The sequence below is a fragment of the Mustela lutreola genome, chromosome 5, assembly GCF_030435805.1.
Source record: "Mustela lutreola isolate mMusLut2 chromosome 5, mMusLut2.pri, whole genome shotgun sequence".
Lineage (NCBI taxonomy): Eukaryota > Metazoa > Chordata > Mammalia > Carnivora > Mustelidae > Mustela > Mustela lutreola.
In genome coordinates, this window is record NC_081294.1 from 106,209,196 (window position 1) to 106,233,102 (window position 23,907).

At 36.2% G+C, this 23,907-nt stretch overlaps 1 protein-coding gene across 1 annotated transcript in view; it reads right to left on the reverse strand.

The window, feature by feature from the left end:
• Positions 1-23,907, reverse strand: part of HOMER1 (homer scaffold protein 1) — a 135,444-nt gene that overhangs the window by 67,054 nt on the left and 44,483 nt on the right. The window contains exons 2-4 of the mRNA XM_059175323.1: positions 17,626-17,782; positions 11,664-11,795; positions 8,013-8,105 (exon numbers count right to left, since the gene is read on the reverse strand). Coding sequence (XP_059031306.1) covers positions 8,013-8,105; positions 11,664-11,795; positions 17,626-17,782 — 382 coding nt within the window. The remainder of the gene's footprint in view (positions 1-8,012; positions 8,106-11,663; positions 11,796-17,625; positions 17,783-23,907) is intronic.

Genomic DNA, 23,907 nt, shown 5'->3' on the forward strand with positions numbered 1-23,907 from the left:
AATATTAGCTACATTTAAATAAAGGCATGTTTTATTACCCTATACATTACATCTGAAATGAAAACAAAACACCCAGAGCATGTTTTATTTAAAGCAGGTTAAAAATTAATAAAATTAGTATTTGCTCCTTAGAGAGTTACAACAATATATAAGAGCATAAAAGGAAAATGAAACTCCTTTGACTTCTAACTACCCCACAGGTAGTTAAAAGCATTCTGTGAGACCTTCTAGGAACTTCATGTATGTTATAAGTAACACAGTGAAAGTTGTTTTATTTAATGTATTCCAAACATTGAGTTCTTTTTCAAACTAAATTTTGTGTAATTTCTTAAACATTCAACTTCAGTTATTACTAAAAAAAAAACACCTTATATAAAGTCAACACTTTATATCTTTAATTCAAACATTAAAATTAAAAAATTGGAGATATATTAGACAAATTTTTGAAAGGAAAAAAAGGACAGTTTGTCTTTAGAAAGACATTCTTAAGCTAAAATGGTTAACAGCCATTTTAAGGAAAAAATTATTAAACAATACCCTCTCTGATACATAGGTGTATATGTATATAGGTATACTGAAGCTGATAAGAAAAATGAAAAGTGTGAAACATAAAATATAAATTTAAAAAAGCACATGTAAGATTCAGGAATTGCTTCTTAAGAATTCTCTCTCTACTCATTTATGAAGTGGCAGGAAAGCTAAAAATAAAACAAACCAATAAAAAAAAAACAACAAAAAAGAAATGCCACAAAAGGAAATATTCTGAATCCCATGGAAAAGAAACGAGCCGGGCGCTCCCTCCAGGCCTTCACCTAGCTCCTCTCTGTTATTTGTACTGTAGCAGGAGAGTGGGAGGGAGAGATGTGGCAGCAGAGCCCTTTCCCCATTAGACCACATACCACCAACACCTTCCACTGAATTCCAGTAAAGCCTAAAATTAAAATTCCTGTTACAGTTCCATCCTTTCTGGCTTAAGGAAAACAAGGCTTCTTCTTTTTATCATTTAGTAAGCATTCAAAGAAGACTTATTCTATTTCAGTCTTTTCTATTTAAATGAAGATGAGAACACTCTTTTCTGGGCAGAGGCTCAGACAGGAAGGACCTTATGATTTTGAGTTCCTATGGCTGTGGATATTAAAACAAGTGCCAGGGAAGAGACACAGGGAAGAACAAAAGGATACATAAAGGAAGGTGAGGCTGAGATCAAATGTCTACTATTGCTATAAGCCATTCCCCCCATACCGGGTCACCACTTGTGAAATCTCACTTTCTGACAACCACAGAAATTCTTTGTAACGTGACTCTAGATTAATTCCTGCTCTTCCTTCCCTGTGTGAAGTGTACTGACTTGACTGAGGCACAGTGCTAGTGGATTAACCTCTATTCTGCATATTTTTGTACCAGCTACATGAAATGCTTACCAAGAATCAGCTGTATCTGTCCCAAGCACATTTATGCCAATTGTATTTATAGAATTATATGGCTGAACTAAATATTACACAAACTAATAAAGTCTGAATGCAAAGCTAGCGTGGTTTTTTTGATGAAAACCAGACCACATGCTTTGAAGCAACTAAAAAGTAAATGGTTAGACAATAAAACCTACAACTAAGAAACATAACAGGAAAATCTACTCTCACCCTTAGCTTTCTTCGCAAGTGACTAGGGTTAGCTCTACTTAAAGGAAAAGAGAAACAGGAAATTGTAGACAATTAATTAGTATGATTTATGTAAGAAAGAGAACATGGAATTCCAATCAACAGATTCATATTCAAAGAGAAAGTTTCAGCTTTAAATAAAAATAATGGTGAATACATAAAACATGGTATTATTGAATTTTAATTTATAAACCGATTCTTTAAAGACTTCTTCCCATTAACTGACTTTCTTGATTAACTCATCAACCACTAGTTTTGATTCCAACAGGTAAGAGGTGTTGTACATCCTCCTATCCTCTCAACCTAACCCATACCCTTCCCCCTTGCTTTCCAACCTGGTATCTCTTGGCCCTCTGCCATTCTGGGACTTTGTCAGGTGGCATCTGGCTTTATTCCTCTCCATGGTCAGTCTATAGCAGAAAGCCAATCACCTTAATTATATTCAAATTAGCATTTGGGGGCTTCCTTCCACAACCATTTTGCCAATATCAAATTCCTATCAAATGAACCATCATTCCATATTCTTATGTGCCCAAGCCACCAAGTGCAATGAGAGAAAACACTGTTAAACAGGCTGACTAGCGTCATGAAAGTAATTCTGAGCCCTGCCGAGTAATCTTTAATTTTACTTACTACTCCCACTTGACTCTTCTTTTTTTACTTTACCTAACAGCTGTTCCAAATCTGTGTTCAAACCCTCTCTTTCTTCAGCTGTTTTTTCCTCTCAGTAAATGACCTAAGTCTTTCTTCAGAGAAAAGAGAAATAAACTGGCAAGGACTTCCTCAGGCTTCCTCCTATCTGTATCTGAATGTATTTTTATCCTTCCCTCCTGTCTCAGATAAAGAAGTAGCTCATTTGTTTCCATCCGCCTCCCTCACAATATTACCTTCTTTTGCATAATGCTCCATCAATGACTCCCTTCCTTTTATTCTTCTCTTTCTCTTTCTCCTTTACTCATTCCTTACGTTTAAAACCTTTTGCAAATCACTCCCACACACACATTCTATGAAAAAAATATATTCTTAGCATCACATCCTCCTGAGATTACCATGTTAAACTCTTATTCTCCTCATACAAAAGAAAATATTTGTGACCATATTCTCACTACCAAACATTTCTGTCTCAAGAATAGCCCAAAGTCACCAACTCTACTTCCTTTCATTCTAGGAACTAATTCACATTGCTCTTCTTTACCAACAGTCCACCGGTAACTACCAGTGCACTTCAGTTTGTTAGGTTTGAAGTCCTCTTAAGTCTCATCCTTTGGAAGCACCCCCCGCCCCGACACTGCCACATCACCGCCTCCAATTTATAAAGCTCTTCTCTTGACTTCTGTACTAACATTTTCTGCGGCTTCATTTCCTACCACTTTACCGTGTCTTTCCCTATATCTTCCTTAAATTTAAGTGACAATTTTCAAGTGACAATTTCTGACCCTGTCTTCCCCTCTCTTCCCATTCTATTTTCTTTCTGGATGATATCATTCCCTCCTATAACTTTAACTACTACTCATTTGCTGATAACTCTTGAGACTTACCTCCAATTCATAATTTCCAACTATCTACAGGACATATTCCCCTGCTTCATTAGGATATAAATTCAGTATCTGAAGTGGAAATCCTGTCCTAAAGTTCATATTACAAACCAACAATTAAGTTTCAAAAACAGGGGCGTCTAGTTGGCTCAGTTATTAAGTGTCTGCCTACAGCTCAGGTCATGATCCCAGGGTCCTGGGATGGAGCCCCACATTGGGCTCCCTGCTTGGCGGGAAGCCTGCGTCTCCCTCTGCCCCTGCTTATGTTTCCTCTCTCACTGTGTCTGTGTCAAATAAATAAATAAAATCTTAAAAAAAAAAAAAAAAGAATTCTCAAAAACATCTTGCTCCTCCTTTACCAGCCTCCCTCACTAATCCTTCAACTCCTGTATTTCTTCCAAGTTCAGTCAATTTCACCACTGTTAGGTCTAGACTCCCCTCTCTATTCTCACTGCCAGCATCTAGTAGGCAAATCCAAAAGAGAAATGGATAAACACTCCACTGAGACAACTAACAGGATTAGAGCATCTTAAGTCCACTGTCCTTACTTTGGACAGCAAACAATAATACCCAGAAAATTCTAGTGAATGTTTCCTGAGATTGTAAAAGTTGTTTTGAGGTATCTGGTTTAGTAAAGCCACATTTTTTATGTGATACTAAGAAAGTATCACATTAATTTATAGGCATTCACTAATGCTAATGGTATATTAGTGGGTTAGATATATAACTAATATAGTTCAAGGTAGTAACACCTGGCTAATGAGGACCACCTTTCAAAAAAATCCATTCATATCAAGTGACACCCTTGGTATAGAAAATCTAAAACATTTAAAGATTAAACTTGAAATATCCAAAGAGATCATATAGTTCAAAATTCTGACCTTACAGATTTAAGACCTACTACACCCAGGCAAGTCAACTCATTTGCCTAAGATCAAACAGCTAGTCACAGAGATACTAACAATCAGTTAAAATAAACCAGTGCCTCATTTGAATAAATGCAATTTCTCTTTAATTTGAACATTAAAAAATTATGATATTTATAACAAAGCTAAAGAGGCTGTGTTCCTTTGAATACACACACACGTTTTACTTTTCCTATCAAGTGAATTTTTAAAAATCTTTAGAAAAAAACTAGCCTAAATATAGATTAAGAGAGCTACAATATATCCAGTTTATATGGAGAAAAAATCGATAACTTGTGCTTGACTACAACTATTGGAGTAAATACTTCATTCAACTTAGAAGTCTTAGTCAAATGACTAAAACTTATTTTTTTTTAAACTCCAATGAAGAAAAAATTGCATTATATATATTTGATTATCTAGCCCCTTTTTCTTCAATGTGCATTCTGAGGAAAGCACTTTAGTCAAATATAGTATTTTTTTCCTTTGCACTGATAAGAAACTTCATATTTAAAGCCAATCATCACTCTTGGTTCTGTATCAAGTTGACTATTTAAAAGATTCCCATGGAAACCCAAGAACATAAGCTCTCCAACAGAGAAAAAGTTCTAAGTTAATGTGTATTAATTAAAGAAGAACATGGAACAAAGTAACAACTAATACACGATTCAGCTTATTCCTAGAGATGTTATCTTGATCAAGACAAAATAAAGGCTATCTGACATGACCACACATTTTATCAAGAGTACAATCTTAGCTCAAGAGTTTAAGAATGAGGAAGTGGCTAACTTGGCCCTTAATGCCAGACTCTCTTCATCACATGCCTTTAGGGACGTGAACAGTTTGTCTACAGCACTACTTCTCAAAGTGGGATCCCCAGATCAAGCTTCAGCATCTCCCGGAACCCTGCCAGTAATGCAAATTCTTAAGACCAAACTCAGGCCTACTAAATCAGAAATACCACAAGTGGGACCCAGCCTTTGTATTTTAACAAGTTTCCAGGGTACTCAGACGCAGGTTTTACTCAGTTAAGGCACCTTTATCTTTCTAAGTAATGATGATGTGCCAGACACTATGTCAAGGCTTCACATCATCATCTTCTGCAGCACAACCACAACACCAACAACACTGTTAACACTGACGATTTACTCTACGCTAAGCACTTTATAATCCTCATTTAATTCTCATAATAACACTGTAAAGGAGATACTATTTTTTTTTAATTTATTTTAATTCCAGTATAGTTAACATAGAGTGTTATATTAGTTTCAGGAGACACTGTTCTTATTCTTTTATAAATTTTTTTTTTTTAAAATGGTATCTTGCTTAAAAATAAAACAAAACAAAAAGAACTAGTAAGAGTTAGAGCCCATATTCAAAACCAGGCTCTAAAGCCTATATTAGTGCCACTGTTGTATGACATCGTCATTATCATTCTTACTCCCTCCAACAATCCCATAGCCTAAGTAATGTAATCCCCACAGTACAGATGTATAAAGAGAAGTGGGTTAAGCCATTTTCCCAAGACCAAATAGTGATAAAAAATAATTTATATCTAAGTCTGTTTGAAAACCCATACTCTTAACTGGTCTGTTATCCCTCCTAAATAAAAACAAAAGCTATGACTGACTGAATGCCTACTGGTATCAATTATTCTATTAAACCTCTTGATGTCCTTGCTGAATTCCTTAGCAATACACTATACTTCAGGCAGAGGGTTAATTTAGCAGATTGGGTTAAACCAAGGAGAATCAAGCTCTGCTCTCTAGCAGAGTAGAATCAGAGTGGCCAGCAGTCATACATTTCAAACTGAAACAGAAATATTAATGACATCTGTAAGGGACTGTCACAAAAGGGGAAGGGGTGGAAACAAATGAAAATAAATATATTTTTTAACTATTACTCTTGGCTTCTGTACATTAAATTAGCAATCAGACTTCAATGCTTTGAAAAGATACCTTAGGGTCAGTATATTTTGGCTCTCAGATACTGCTGAACTTAGGATATTTTTTTATTCTTTATATTTAACAGTATTTTCCACATATAAACACCTTGGATATATTCTTTTGATGAAAGTCAAGGCTTAAAGACATCCCTTCCACCAAAGAGGAGCAGGGATCTTACCAGCGACATGTTCACAGTTAATTAAACAAAAACAAGTTATGATCAGAGAAACAGGAACTAAGTACCATGGACAAACGCGATCCATTGTAATTTTACCGGAGTCCTTTCCATATTCTCTATAGCGTGTGCTACAACATCTTCTTAAAACGCTGGACTAATTCACCTGAAGAATGAGCGCTCCAAACATGCACTGGTACTAAATTTTACATATGTTTTTTGAAAAGTATCACTATGCTACCATAGCACTTAGGGAAGATCGCGTCAAGGGAAGTTTCAAAAATGATCATGTTATTCCAGGTCACTGCAAGTGTGGAGGAAGTGTAATGGAGCTTTGGCTTCGATCCAGAGTACATCTTTAGTCTATGAGGAAATATGTACTTTACACATATTTAACAGAGCTCTCCTTTCCTTTAAAAAAAAAACAAAAACAGAAAAAAACCCCAAAACTCCGTATACCAGGTGCAGTTACCAAATAGAGATGGGTGCCACAGGTGAGGAGGAAGGTAAAGAGCAAACAGTGTTCAAAAATGGCTCGTCACTAAATTCCCAGGCAATTCCTGTTCACTTTCTCAAGTAGTGTTATGGAACTCTGCTACTATACTGTCATTCCAGAGAAACATTTGTAATACCTGATTCCTCCTTTTCATATAAGCCTGCAGCACACTTCAAATGCTATAGAAAACCCAGCACAAAGCTGAACCCTGTCCTTAAGACTCAAATTGAAATAAAAATTTTTAGAAAAGCCTATTAAAAAGCAGAATCATACAATGTGTATTAAAACCTTTGTAAAAGCACTGAAATGTAAGTATTTATTGAACTTTACTTGGAGATCTAACTAATTTCCAACCAAAGAAAGATTATGATGGGCAAGTCACAGTTATTAAGTCAATTGTTAAAGAAAAAAGCAGTATATGTATAAAACCTGTAACATTTGAGTCTTGGTGCTAAGTGTAAAGAAAGCCGTTCCAACTGTCAGATTTAAGTACACTTAAAATCAAGTATAACAGACTACTATTTTTTCCCATATATTTGATGTTTTGACATCTTAAAAAAATAAAAACTTCCCGGCTACCCAATTCTTAGAAGGAGGTGAGTGGGAACATGCCTTTGATATGCAAACTAACCAATCTAGACCTGTACCTCCCTCATCTGACCCACTGCACCTCAGGATGCAATATTCTTCTGCCTTTGTCATCCCAGGGCCAGCTACCAGGCAACAAGGGACTACCCTTATGAGTTTAGAGGCTACAGAAATCATTCAACCAGCCAAATTCTAAATTGTCTACCCTGCTCTGCCATTCCTGAGGAAACCTGAATACAGCTCTAGCCTCAGCATTTCCTATACTCCTGCTTTCTGCCTCCTGACCACCATGAACTTCTCTAAGTAGCCCTCAGATGTGTGCTATGTCTGCCTCCTGTTACTAGAACCTGTGAGTACAATAAACTCTTATTTCCCTGAGCCTCTCCTCTGTCTCCTCTTGTGAGTGACCATTATAGAATACAAAATAGGCCAATCTATGCTCTTACATATGATTGTTCTTAAGTTGTAGGCACATCAAATAAGCTAAGTTGTAATTACTGAACAGATTTCCCCCCAGATTCTTGCAGACCTTGGCATATAAGAAAGAAACCTTTCTCCACTAGTACAGATGAACTGAAGGGTGCGTTTCTACGTCCACCTTGGAAACCACTTTAATTTTGCCAATATCTTCCTAAATTTAACCCTGGCACAAAGGATACCATCTGAAATGAACAAGGCTCAAAAACAAGAACAGAAATTAAATACCCACCTGTGAAGGTGTACTGGTAAGTTCCATCTTTTCCTGTGATTTCTCCTTTGCTAGTCGAGCAGCTTCTTTAAATTCCTGAAACTTTTCTGCGAACTGAACGTATAAAGACTATATACATTAACCAAATAAAATAAATATAGGTCTCAATGCCCACTTTTACCTTGGTTTTCTTTCATTTTCTGAATTACTGAATCTTACACAAGCAATCTAGCCCCCAAATCAAATACAAGTACAATATGAAAATGTAGATTAAAGAAAACTAATACCAAACACTTGTTTGTACACTGTCACACTATCTACTACTCGGACTCATTGCATCGAAAAACATCACAATGTAATTAAGTTAGAACTGGGTGTCAGCAAGCTTACCTAAGTCCTTTCTTGGTTGTTCAGATATATTTTATTAAGACCAAGGGGCAGACTATAGGATGTGAGTGGAATCAGGAAGGATTAATATACTTGGCTTATAATGGAGAAAACTGAATCTTTTTGGTATTTACTCATAAACATCTCAGTATTTAGAGCTTGCTTTTAACTTTTACTAGAATATAAACTCCTGTATTATGTAAGGCATTTTATTTTCAACAATACAAATAGCAACATATAATATTATCATTAAATGACATTACTAAAACTTCTTTTCCAAAGATTCCTAAACAGCTAATGTACAGTGGCAGAGAGGAATAACATGATTCTACAAAGGTCTTTAACGTTGGAAAGAACAGCAAAAAACAAAAAGAACAACAACAACAACAAAAACAAAAAACAACTACAGTACATGAAATGCTAATTCTTATGAACTCATAGTAATCTAGAAATGTCAGGGCCACAAAGAGTATCTATTTCGCCTTTGGAAGCAGAAACTAGTCTACCACTATTCTCAGAAGGAGTAAGATAAGGCTACAGAATAACCAAATTAAAAAAATAAAAAATCTCACATAACTTAAAACACCTGCTGGAATTGGTAATAAAAATCTGAAAGTATAGTTCCCTCCTTAAATCCCCATAAGCCAACCCTGATTCATTTCTCTTTTGGGAAAGAAAACTTTAGAAGAAGAGGTCATGATATTCTGGCCTGTGTTGGGGACTTAGAAGAAGGTCAAAATTAAAACTGTCATTACAGCTTTCCTTCTCAAACTTGTCCCCACCACCTAGAACTTGTAAATCAGGGAACTGAATCTATATTAATATGCTTCACTTTCAAAGTGAGGAGATACTCTGTGCAATTAATCTGAACATAAAGCTAAAAAGGTCTCATTCACACTGGTGTAAATGAAATAAAAACAAAACCATTATTAGTCTTCATGTAATTTGAAGTTTCTCTTACACTCATCAAGCATTCCAAAGTAGTTAATGTTTAAAATCCTTTCAAACTTCATAAAGTCTCACACTATTGCTAGTTTTTATTGACTTGGGTTTCCATGGTAACAAAATACAACTTAGTAAGCACTCTAATAATCCAAGCATAATTGCAATTTTCCTCATATATCAGCCTTAGGAGACCAAATATTTCTCTCAATGCTGCTACTCTTCCTTATTTTGAGACACCTTTGTCTAGAGCTGCCTTCAGAACTTTCTCAAAACCCTTATAATGCTTTGATTCATTTGCGGTTTTTAATGATAAAATAAACCAGACTAATTACATGCTTGCTTCAATTATGTAAAAAATTATAAACTCCTTGGGGTTCCCCATTGTCTACAAAGCAGCAATACTGGTCTCTAATGTAGCTTGGAAAACAAATCATGATTTTGTCATCTTTCAACAAAAACATTCTGAAGAGACTGATCATATAAACTCTTGAAGCCAAGTCTAGTGAATAAATAAACTAGATTTCAAGAGCTAATGTCAATTCTCCTTCACAATACCAGGAATCACTACCAGTAAGGCTGGTCAAAAGTATATGTTAACTTTAAAGAGGAAAAATACAATTCTTGAAATAGAAAAACCACTCCCAGAAAAAAGATCAAATGAAATAAAACGGTATAATTGACAGGATTTAATAAACTATTACTTTACCATATTAGCTAGCTGACCAGTATACCTCAAAGATGTGACAATAACTTAATTTGTAGCCCAAATTACTTAGACTCCAAAATCATTTTATTCAAGTTTGAGAAATTAATCCACAATTTAGCTCCTGTGTTGTTAGGAAGTTTAGCGACTGTAAGCTAATCACAGTTTTAACTTTTTCTGGCTATAAACTTTGACAGACAATTCCAAAAGAAAGTTCCAAAAAGCTTCCACCTGAGTAATGGTAAAAGTATTAGAATAAACTTGTAATTTCCTAAGGGGATTATTTACAGAGCGGCAATGCTCAGCTGGATGCCTGTGTCTTGTTATACTGAAAAGACTTTGAATCTCTTACCTTTACTACAGCTCAAGAAAATGTATTTAGAGAATACAATGGGAGTAACAGAAACCAAATCAGGTAACACCTGTTCATTTTAATCATCCTATTAGGGATGGACTTAGAATCATGAAGGCAAAAGTTCAAATATCCTTAAAAGTGGTCTCTAAACTATAATTTATATCAAAAAGATAACAAAAGCATTTGAAAACACCAGGGTTAAGGAATGTCTACAACCAAAACAAATGGAAACAAAGATTACTTTAATTACTAAGTGAACTATATGCTTGAGTCAATAAATACAAGAAAGTAACATGGTTTTTAAAAGAACTCCTGTAAGAATCTGAATGATTCTATAATGAATAGCTTACGGTTTAATGTAAACATGAACTGTGTGTATCTTCCAGAGTCTGATGACCCTGAACTTGAACAACTGCAACCCCAGATCCTGTGTATACCAAATTCTATGTAAAATGTGCCAAATGTAGTGTTATCCTTTTATGAAAGGCTTGAAAGAGAAATTTAAAGCATAAATCTTTGGATCCAGAGAGCACAAAAGTGAGTAATTCTCATCATCTTGATCATCTTCTTATCCTGGGACAGTTTCCTTTTCCTTACATACTTTCTGTGTGACACCCACAAGATTTTAAGACACTGGTGGTATGAACACTGCATGCTACTGCTCATAAGCAGGACAACGGCTTTACTCGCAATATTTATCTGCCTGTTGATGTTCTGTATTTTACCAGCCTCTGGTTACAGTAATTCACTTGGTCATTATGTTCCAAGAATTCTTCATGTGTTTATTAGGTCTCATACTGCACTATATCAGAGAGTTGGAAGTAATTCTCACCCAGACAAAGCACCATTTTCCCTAAACAAAGTAATTTATACATGCCTACGATTATGTCAAAAAGCTGAAATCTTTATCACTATCAGCTTAAATTTCCATAGCTCAGAAGAGTTTGGTGTTCACCTGCTTGCAGACCATCTCCACTAAGGGTGCTAATCCCTGAGTAAGTATTCTTACTGAACTGATAATCCCTAACTTCCCTGTTAAATGTCGCACAGACCATTCACCACATAAATACCTCTCTGTCAATGGTGACCGTGTTTAAGGTGTACAATTAATTTTCCAATTGACAGTGGAATCCAATGATCTCTCACTTCTTGCTTTAAAGTCACTACAGTTGTTCTGAGAATATTAAACAAATTTCTCCTATATTTTCTACTTTCCATTTGCTATTAAATATATAAGACATCCAACTTGAAGATTTCCACCTGATCTTATGAGTTAACTTACTTTTGAAAGATGGTGCTCAGAGGAGAATCCCAGTCCATAAACAGTGTTTGCCCGGCTATCGGCCCACTGGCCAAACTTCTGAGATGTTTTAGTAAATGTCATGTTTGGGGTGATGGTGCTATTAATTATTGCCTGAAAAATAAAACAAGTATGAGTAACTAGCCAAAAACTAGCAAAAATCTAAACACAAGACGATTTAGTTCCATAAAAACTTGGGATTTCCAATGGGTCACAACATTAAATATAGAAAGACAGCTATAGCAATAGTTTTTTTTTTTTTTAAAGATTTTATTTATTTATTTGACAGAGATCACAAGTAGGCAGAGAGGCAGGCAGAGAGAGGAGGAAGCAGGCCCCCCGCTGAGCAGAGAGCCCGATGCAGGGCTCAATCCCAGGACCCTGGGATCATGACCTGAGCCGAAGGCAGAGGCTTTAACCCACTGAGTCACCCAGGTGCCCCAATATAGCAAGTCTTTTTAATAGTCACCCAGGTGCCCCAATATAGCAAGTTTTTTTAATAAATATTTTTAAATTAATTAATTAATTTTGCCAGAGACAGAGAGAGAGTAGGTAGGGAGAGAGAGGGGTAGGAAGGGCCCAAGGGAAAAGCAGACTCTCTGCCAGCCAATTAGGGAACCTGATGCAGAACTCAATCCCAGGACTTTGGGATTATGACCTGAGTTGAAGGCAGATGCTTAAATGACTGAGCCACCCTAGCAACCTAGAAATAGTTTTTAACATTATAAGTGATAGTATAGAAATATGGTAACTAATTGAACTATAAATATGAGGATACTCTACCAAAAATTTCAAAACTTTACAATCAAAATAAGTTTTCCGAGGGGCACCTGGTGGCTCAGTGGGTTAAAGCCTCTGCCTTTGGCTCAGGTCATGATCTCAGGGTCCTGGGATCAAGCCCCACATTGGGCTCTCTGCTCAGTGGGGAGCCTGCTTCCTCCTCTCTCTCTCTGCCTGCCTCTATGCCTACTTGTGATCTGTCAAATAAATAAATAAAAATCTTAAAAAAAAAAAAAAGTTTTCTGATGATGCAAAAAATTTTATGGAGTTTTTAGCGTCGTCCGTTTCTTTCCTTTGAACATACAGGATCAGTATCTATTAATTCTGAGTAATAGTTCCTGGAAGCACGTAAGCTTTAATATAGTTGTTTCTTTAAAAGTAGGGCCCTACCCTTCAAAGAATCTTTCAAAAATGAATACATCAACAGAACAAATTTTCTATTTGTATGCTAATTTTCTAAAATCCATAATCAAAAGTTTTCTTAAAGCTGACTTATTTAAATATATTATGACACAGTAAAGACTTTCAATCATTTAGTATTTTTTCCTATACTCAAGGGAAAAACAAACCCCTAAATATATACTTTACTTCTTTTTTCATAAAGTGATAGAAATTCATGGTATAGAGAATCCACTATCATTTCTGTTGAACACATAGTTTCCTAGAAAACTAGTATTTTAGTGTGTTATTAAATATTAATTTTGGTGATCTCTATAATAAATTCCAACTATTATTGTAACATACTAACTGAAGTATATTCCCTCTGCCAGGACTGCAAAAGTACAGAACCAGTCTTAGTTTAGTTGAATGCCCTCCAAAACCAAGATTACAAAGTGATTCCAGTAATAATATTAAAGTTACCAAATTCCTAAGCAGTCCTTTGGTGAACTACTAAATGTAGAATGAAAATCAAGCATTTTCAGAACAAAGCTAAAGCTACAGACCACGTGAACAGTAAGAATATAAATATTCATGAGCTATGCACATACTGATGAAGTTGCAGTCATGAATGTATGACCCTTGTCCTACTAAAGAAGACAGTCAACGAAAGAGTGGTCCCTTACTTTCTGTCACAAACAGCAGATGTGTTAGCTGCTGTTTTATGAGAGCCCTTACCCTTGATTAAGCATTTTTACCTCTGACAAAATTTATATACTCATACCTCCTTTCTCTTCAGTTCAAAAGCTCCTTTCCCTAGCGTGTCATTTTAGGACTATGTAAAATGTGGCTAACAAGTGCTCTAACTTGCAAGGTGTCATGAAAGACTAAATGGAAAAGAATATATTAACAAATGGTAAGAAATGGAATAACAAAAGGTAAGGAATTTGGTTATGGAATCATTCGGTTAGCTTTTGGTCAGCTTTTTAAACTGAGTACCTATTAAATGCCTAGCACAATTCTAGAAACTTGAAATGTAACAACGAGATGCAACATTTAAAGGTGGATTACACTCTAAGGCAAGAAGAGCTGGTCAATAAATAAATAAGTAGCTTACTAATTTAATTTCCGAGTGGTTAAGTGCTGTGAAGCCCCCAAGAACAGCATGTGATAGAGTCTAAGAGCCTCAAAGGCAAAGACTGGCAGGGACTATATTAGATTTGGTGGTCCTCAAGTGTTCCCTGATGAGGGTGCTTTTGAGCTGGAATTGGAGTGTTTTCAGAGACAGAAAGGCATTTTACATTTGATCCCAATAACTCTCAATATGTGAGGTAGCGAGAGGTTTTTACAGGCATCGAAGAAAATAGATGCCTATAAAACCCAGCTGCTACTGGTCATAGATTTCAGTTTTAGCTATGTCAAGTGAACTTCTTTATGCTTTTAAGAGTTCCATTTTCACCCCCATTTTGAACCTCTCACCTCCACTTGTCCTGGGATTACTTGTATGGAGATTCTTTAATCACTGCAGAAAAACTTTAAAATGATAGATGAAAAAAATTATTCATTAGAATTCTTTGACTAGAATGCTTTGAACTGCCTGAATATGAATCCATTCAGAAGAAAAATCTTAGTTCTTTAAAATAAATTTGTCTCTCAATTCCAGAGTTCCTGTCTTTTCAAGGAAAAGAGGTAAAAATGCTGTGTCATTACAGATCATGGAGGGCGCTTATTCTGGCCCTCGGCCATGCTGATGTCTCCGCAGCTTGATTAGAAAACCTTTAAGCAAATGTTATATGCACAGTAAGGGCACTAAATGAGAACAAATAGACATTTTCTAATCAGGGGCACCTAAGGGCTGTCCAACTCATCATGCAGTACAGAAATAGAAGTGGGGGTAGGGGCAGAAAAACACTGAGCCACAAGTAAACCACTACTGCTTATCAAAAAACAACTACTCCAGCAGGGACTGCAGTAGCTACCAGCATCAGTTTTAAAAAGTATTGAGAGGGGGGTGGGGTTATGGACATTGGGGAGGGTATGTGCTTTGGTGAGTGCTGTGAAGTGTGTAAACCTGTCGATTCACAGACCTGTACCCCTGGGGATAAAAATATATGTTTATAAAAAATAAAAAATTAGGGCGCCTGGGTGGCTCAGTGGGTTAAGCTGCTGCCTTCGGCTCGGGTCATGATCTTGGAGTCCTGGGATCGGGTCCCGCATCGGCCTCTCTGCTCGGCGGGGAGCCTGCTTCCCTCTCTCTCTCTGCCTGCCTCTCCATCTACTTGTGATTTCTCTCTGTCAAATAAATACATAAAATAAAAAAATAAAAAATTAAATAAATAAATAAATAAATGGGGGGAAAAAAAAGTAATGAGAAAGCCTAAGTGCCACAGAGGGTAGATTTTGTTAAAATAAACAAAACAAAAACTCCTCCACAAGAGTTATTTAAGAGTCTAATGATTACAAGCTGCAAAGTATATTCAAAAACGGAAATGCCAGCAACAATAGTTTCTTTTGCTTGAGAATGAAGAACACATGAGAGTTATTTAATCACATGGGACAAGGGAATTCTTCAGTTGAACTTATTCCATTTAAGTCTCCCATCTAATAAAACGATGTCTTTTCTGTGGTTTGGGCCAAGAGGTAAACACAGATTGTAGAGAACTGAAAGTTCTACTCAGGGAAAAGAAATAAATTATTATTCTAGTGCCTGAGATCATAACAATTAAAATCAGATGATTTCATTCAACAGTTACAAAACATGACGGAATTCTTCATTAAAGAAGTTTTTTTTTTTTTTAAAGATTTTATTTATTTATTTGACAGAGAGATCACAAGCAGGCAGAGAGAGAGGAGGAAGCAGGCTCCTTGCTGAGCAGAGAGCCTGATGCGGGGCTCGATCCCAGGACCCCGAGATCATAACCTGAGCCGAAGGCAGCGGCTTACCCACTGAGCCACCCAGGCGCCCCCATTAAAGAAGTTTTATAGGGGCACTTGGGTGCAGTCAGTTAAGGGTCTGCCTTTGACTCAGGTCATGATCCCACGGTCCTGGGATCAAGTCTTGCATCAGGCTCCCTACTCAGTGGGGAGCCTGCTTCTCCATCTGTCTCTGCCCATCCCCCTCATGCTCTTTCTCTCTTCAAATAAATAAATAAATCTTAAAAAAAATTTACAGAAATGAACTATTACTATTTCTCAAGTCTTTAAACCCTCCAAGTAAAAATGAAAGAGAATCAATTTTTTTAAAGATTTATTTATTTGAAAGAGAGAAAGAGATAGAGAAAGTGGGGTGAGCAGCAGAGGTGGAGGAAGAGAATCCGTAAACACACTCGCTGCAAGGCTCAGTCCCGGGGACCCATGAGATCTTGACCTGAGCCAAAATCAAGAGTTGGCTGCTCAACCAACTGAGCTACCCAGGTGCCCTGAGAATCAATTATTCTAATAAATACACATTAGTCACTTAGGTACAAGATAAGGTGCAAATAGCCCTTGGAGTTCTGTCATCTAGTTAAGGAGATAATGAGTAAGCACATGAAAAAATGAAATCAAAGTTGAACATCAAATTATCTTTTGTTCCCCAAAACTACTAGACGATACATAACCAATAACTTAAAAATAGTAATAATAACAAAAAGAGTCAGTTTTTGCATACTGATTACTATGCACCCTTTTAGTACTTTTGCCCAAGTTTATTTAATCCTTAAACAACCCTGTGGTATAATGATGTAGGTATTTTTAATAGTTCCTTTTTATAGACGAGGAAATGGAGGTGTGAAGACATTAAATACCTTGTTCTAGGTCACATGGCTAGTCAGCAATAGAGTAAAAATTCAAACCAGACAGTCTGTGTCTCACAGTCTGAGCTTTCCACCCCCCACCACAGTCCGTGCTCTTAAACCTTACACTGAATTGTTATAATAACTGGGAGGTGAAACGTCTCATGCCTTCAAAAAAGCTTACTGGAGAAGAATGGAGCCCTCCTCTTTCTACGTACATTATATCCAGAATCTGATGTCTGATATTTCTGTGTCTTTCTGTGCTATTCAAAATTCACTGAGGAAAAAATGGTGTTTCCCCCCTTTAAAAGGCATACTAACTACAAGACACAGATCAAAGCATTCTGAAGATATTAACTCATTTAAACCTTACTAACACAACTGAGGTGAGAACAATGAGGCCCAGAGAAATAATTTGCCCCAAATCAAACACTTAGCAGATGGTAGAGGTAAGAAACAAAACCCAGCAGCCTATGTTCTTAAACATGATACCATCTGCCTCTCCTAAAAATAAAAACTTAGGTCTGGTCCATATACTTCTCTTCAGAATAAGGGATGTCAGCTTCAATGGTGGCAGTGACCAGGCTTCAAACCATTTAGAGATTGTGAATTGCCTACTGATCTACAGAAGTGTATCTGAAAAGAATTCTAGTTCCTCATCAGACTGTATGCACCAAAAGAGCAGAAAGTGTGTCCATTCTGTTTGCTATTAAATTTATAGCACCTCACATAATGCCTGACATGTAATAGATATGCAATTAATATTTATCAAAAAAACTAACTTAAAATGTGTAGAATATTTTGGTATGTAAATCAGAATAAGGTGGTCAATCCAAGTAACTTAGTAGACAAAAAAAAGTTTCTACCTTAAGAATGATCAACTTTGGTTTTTAAAAGTCTTTAAAACTCAAAAGGAAATACTGTGTTTTAATAAAGACAAAAATCCTCTAAATGAAACAGAAAATGCTCTACTGCAAAGAACAGCAAGATTATTTAAAGCAAGTGTAACTTACCTTTGAGCCATCTAAACTGATTATCCTGTACACATTTCTTGTGCTGTCATAGAAATAAGACACAGTAACTGCGTGCTTGCTGGTGGGTACCCAGTTCTTCTTTGTGTTTGGGTCAATCTGGAAGACATGAGCTCGAGTGCTGAAGATGGGTTGTTCCCTATAGAGCAAAAAATAAAATGACAGATTGAGAGCAGACAATTTTATTCCACTGGACAACAGAACACAAAAACTGTGAGGATGACTCCACTTAAGTCAAAACTCCCACAATGCCACAAAATAAGAGAAACACTGTTTCAAATCTGGAATATTCTAAATTCTCAATCATAAGCTTCCTTAAAACAATTACAATCCAACCTCATTATTTGTAGACTCTGTATTTGCAAATCTTCCTACTCACTAAAATGTATTTATAACTCCAAAATCAGTATTCGAGGTACCTTCTTAGTCTTTTGCAATTGAAAGATATGAACCACCTGACATGTCTGTTTCCATCGAGGTTGATTAAGGAAACACTTGGCTTTCTTGTTTCAGCGCTCATACTGTAAACAAGGATCATTTTGTGATTTATTTAGCACCATGTATTTCACATTACTGTGCATTTCGTTGGTGCTTTCTCTGTTTAAAACAACCCCCAAGCATTGTGCTGTGTCTGTTCTTATGTGTGAGAAGGCTGTGATTTGTCGTATTGAGAGAATATATTATATGAGCTTTGCTCAGGCATGAATTATAGAGCTGTTGGCCAGGAGTTCAATGGTAATGAATCAATAATACATATTAAATAAGGTGTCTTAAAACACAAACACACATAAAACAAGGCTATGTATTGACTGATGAAAATATGACCAGAGGCCTGTAGGAACCTAACCCTGTATGTCATCTGGGAGCAATCATTCAATATTTGACAACTGAGTGTGGTGCCTTCAGAGGATAAAACTACTGCAAATATGAGAATGGACTATATCCTGCTAAAATACAAGAATTTTATATTAGACCCTCACTAGGTTAAAAATTTTTACCCATCGGAAACATTATTCTGGTAATAAGTAAATAACTTACTGAGAAATTTATAATCAATATAATCTCTACTTTATTTAAAACTATATGGAAGATGAGGTAGCTCACAACCACAGTATCTTTTTTTTTTTTTTTTTTAAAGATTTTATTTATTTACTTACTTGACAGAGAGAGAGAGAGATCACAAACAGGCAGGCAGAGAGAGAGAGAGGGTGAAGCAGGCTCACCACCAAGCACAGAGCCCAATGCGGGGCTCGATCCCAGAACCCTGAGATCACGACCTGAGCCAAAGGCAGAGGCTTAACCCACTGAGCCACCCAAGTGCCCCCACAGTATCTTTTATTGAGATTAAGTAGGACCTTAAAGATACACTGTAGATTTTAAAAATCTAGAAAGCTATTAAAAAAATATGTTCAAAATATCATTCGTTTATTTTACACTCTGGAAAACAAGCATGCAATGATCTGTATGCAACAGAAGCATTATAATGCAAGTTGTCCAAGTTCTGAGTACAAGTTCTTCTGGAAAAGCCTTTATCAGACTTCTTGTTTTAAGCCCCCAAAAAGCTCATTTCTTTCAATTACACAACATCTTCCTTTCCTAAAGCTGTTTAGGGTATTAAAAAGAATTTTAACCAGTATTTAATGTTTAAAATGTTAAACATAAAGCAAGGGGAATATGGAAAAGAGAGAAACTGGAAAACAGGCAAGGCAAATCTGGGTCCTTGGCAACATGACTCTTCAGGTTAATAATCAGCTGGGTGTGACATATGCCTATGATTTGCTTCAGCCCTTGGAGACCAGGTCTGAAGAGAGGTACCTTTCCTGTAAGTAACCTGCCTCTTCCCAGCTTTATTTCGGGAAATCTCCATAACAGCTTTTCTTATTAAATGAATCTCTTTTGAAGGAACTCATATATTTAATGCCATTCCCTAAAAACTGAAGCAGAAAGCCATCATTTCTAGCTTAACTCATATTATATATAGATTCATCCAATGAATAATTATTAACAATCTGGCAAGGTGCTAATTGGGAATAGGTCTCAGAATAGTACTTAGACTAGGTTACAAATACATTTTTACTGAGTAGAAAGATCTGCAAATACAGAATCTACAAATGAGGATGGACTATAATTTTTTTAAAGAAGCTTATGAGTGAGTACCCAGAATAGTACTTAGAATAGGTCTTAGTCATTTACAGTTTCCCCATCTTCAATCCTTCAATTTTTCCAAAGCTGATGCTACACTTGGTTATTTTCAAAAGAAGCCCTGCAAAACTAGAGTTTTTTCTTCTTAACCTTTTTTTTTTTTTTTAAGATTTTATTTATTTATTTGACAGAGATCACAAGTAGGCATAGAGGCACAGAGGCAGGCAGAGAGAGAGAGGAGGAAGCAGGCTCCCTGCCAAGCAGAGAGCCCGATGCGGGACTCGATCCCAGGACCCTGAGATCATGAGCTGAGCCGAAGGCAGCGGCTTAACCCACTGAGCCACCCAGGCGCCCCTCTTCTTAACCTTTTAATTAAAGTTCTAGGTGTAAGTGTAGTTGGTCAGCTTGAGTGTACCTAGTTCCAATTTACAGGAAAACCCAATCACACAAAACTGTATTTATTAAGGCATGGAAGGAAGGGATATTGGAACTCTAGTCTTTACTAATAACTTCTCCCTGTTTGACAGGGGATACATTTCTAAATAGTGCAAGATATTGCAATATATATATATATCTTATAAAAAACTAAAATAGTTAAGGAGCACCTGGGTAGTCAGTTAAGCGTCTGCCTTCAGCTCAGGTCATGATCCCCGGGGACTGAGCCCTATGTTGGGCTCCCTACTCAGTGGAGAGCCTGCTTCTCCCTCTCCCTCTGCACTTCCCCTCCAAGCATGCACATGTGCATGCAGGCACTCTCTATCTCAAATAAATAAATAGAATCTTTTTTAAAAAACTAAAAGAAAAAAGAAAAAATAACTAAAAGAGTTAAGACAATGATACTGCTTTCTACAAGCCTTTTAACAAATCCTTACCAATGGCAATCCAATGTTGTGAGTCTAATACTTTCCATTTTAATTCAATTACATTAATCTGCACACTTAATCCACACCATTTAATTTTCTCTGAATAAAAATCTTTAAAGTAGATATTTTACTAGTGTGCCTTATGAATTTGAATATCGACTACGTACACTGTTTTTCTTCAATTCTGTCCTGAAATGGTGATTTCTTAAAATTATAGTTCAAGATGTCTGTGGTCAAAGCCTATCAAAGCACTGGCGGTATAGTGGTCAGCATAGCTGCCTTCCAAAAGCCTCTCAAAGTCTAGATGAAAAAGATTAGGAGAATAATTTCCCTGTTGACACAAGGAACAGGATTCCTAGAAGTAATAAGGAAGTCACCACATCTATCAAGGCATACTAATAAATGGTTCAGACTTCTACTGAGTGTGTACTATATGCCAAAAACAGAGAGATGGTCCCTGCCCCAGAAAAGTTCAATTTAATGAGGGAGGACAGATATCAAAAAAATAAAACATTTTCCATTGTGATATATTCTCTGAAAATTAGTATCTGAGAGCTACCATGGAGAAACTGACATCTAGGTAAAATTTGAAACAAAGTACAGTATGGTGGGAAGAAGGCACAGTACACTGGTGTGTGTTGTGAGTATGAGTGCCTTTGAAGAATGAGGCTAAAGAGAGAATGAAGTTCTTGAGGGTCCCCTCCAGAAACTACTGAGAGATTGTAAATAGACAACAGCTCTGCATTTTAGAAAGATAAATTTGGCAGAACCGAAGTAGGTGGATGGGAGGGAAAAAAGATGGGACACAGGAAGGCTAGTCAGACCCTTATGAAAGAAACCAAAGTATTAGAAATAAAGAGAAATGGAGGTTAAGGAATGGGATAAAGACATGAGGAGGGATTAAAGGCAAATTTAGAAAACAGAATCAGTAAGCTTAAGTAACACATTGGCTGTAGGGCAGTGTTTCTCAAATGGGGGTGATTTGTTCCCCGTGGAGCATTTCACAACATCTAGAAACATGTTTGGTCATCACAACTGAAGGAGACTGCTATTGGCCTCTAGTGGGTAGAAGACAGGGATTGCTAAACATCTACAATGCACAGAACAGTTTCCTACAAGAAAGAATTATCCAGACTAAAATGTCTATAGTGCCACTAGCCAGGATGGGAAACAGAACGTCAAGTCTGGGATTGGGGGAGGAAGAAATGGGAGAGGATGAGCTCAGTTTTGAATAGTTTTGAATAGCAGATGCCTATAAGGGTTTGTGTATAAAACGGTCAGGACAAGAACTTAAAAACATTAGTTTGGATGCAGTAGAGAAAACCAGGCTGGAGTAAAAATTTGGGGGCAGTCATCAAAAGATCATATCACTAGTCTAAGATACATTCCAACAACACTAAGCATGTGGATAAATTTTATTTTAGAGAAGAGCTGTAGAAGCAGCAAGAGAAAACGTATACCTGAAATCTTCAAGCTCTTATTTCTTAAAAGGATCTATAAAGCATTTGAAACTTATTGTCCCCAGGGTCCAAGTGTTAAAGTTAATACTTTTTCTAATAAACTCGAAAGCATTCATCAGTAAAGGTTAGACACACTACTTCCTTCATAGCAGTTCACACAAACACTAACTGCATCAAATACCATTATTTCCCAAAGTATATTCTATGAAACAGTCTTAGAAATATATGTTCCATGTTTAAATAAGTTCTACAAACACTATCATGTCCCATTCTGAAATACTTATAATGCACCTTAGTATATTAAAGATCTAAAGTCCTGCAGTAAAGAAACCCATTTAAGCTGGCATAACTCAGCAAGGGGCAAAATTACCTGATCCCAGAATTCTTTTCTATGTAACACATTAACATCTCATAGGACTTATATTTATAACCACAATGGTCTGGGTACTCCGCCACTTTTACTGACATTATTAATGGTCACTAGAAAATATATAAAAAATCCAATACAAAAATTGAAGCCTTTTTAGTAATGATACTACAGTATCATTTCTTAAATAGGTGTTTGTTATTGGCATTCAAAGTAACTCTTCTATGAAATTAATCTAAAAATCAATTTTAAAAGCAAATAGATTTTGGCATGAAATGCTTAAACTGGCTTAAAGAAACAAAACTAAACAGATTACACACACTGCACACATACACACTTCAATCCTAGAGATTCTTCTACTTTGTCATTTCTTACATCAGTAATCAGGACAATGAGTGATTCAAATGATCTATTATAAGAAAAGCTTACTGGAATATTTTCCAGTTGGCTCATAAAATAATTCTAAGAAGCTGGTATAAGAATAATTCTGAAGTTTTTCATCTTGGGCTAAAACCCAGTAAAAGTACTATATGCAGTAATCAACTCCAAAACTTAACATGGATGTGAAAAACTGAAGAATGAAAATATAAGATGACCTGAGAAAAATGTAGTAAAATCATAATTTTGTTTTAGAAACAAGGTTCATTCAAACTCATTACAATTGACATCAAGATTTACTATATTTAACTTAGGCATCTCTGTAATAAGGAAGAAACAAGGATCATGAAAACTGAAGCAAAACAGTAAGACTATTTGCCAAAGATATATGTAAGCTCTATATCCGGAAAAAAAGGGAAAACGTTAACATTTATCATTTGGATAGATTCAATTTAGAAAAACCCAATGATAACACTTTAAAAATTATTACTGAAATCTGTATTTTTGCAAACATTATTCAATAAATTTATGTTCCAAGGAAGTATAAAGGTATGCCGTCCAGTATTAACAACCAAGCTCCAAGGAAGAAAAAGAAATTATACATTCCTTAATTTTTTTGGTTTTTTTAAGGCTCCACACAGCCTGGAGCCCAGTGCAGGGCTTGAATTCACGACCCTGAGATCCAGACCCCAGCTGAGATCAAGAGTCACACCCTCAACCTATTGAATCACCTAGACGCCCCCTCCCTAGACTCCTTTTAATGTTTAGCTAACAAATATTCTTTTTATATATATAGATACAATTGAATATTGTAGCAAAGGGATATAAAGAGGACTATAGTTTCAAATAATTCCCTGACTTTCTAATTTAAAATTAAAAAAAAAAAAAAAAAAGGAGCCTGGTAGAAATTTAAGAAAGAAGGTAAATAACACTTCTCATTGAGAGTTTGACACTGTTATAAGCATTGTTGGGTGACGATTCACCAACTATCCTTCAGCACTCACTCCTTACATATTCTGGATTTGTTCTGCTGCTCTAACCCTCCTCCACATGA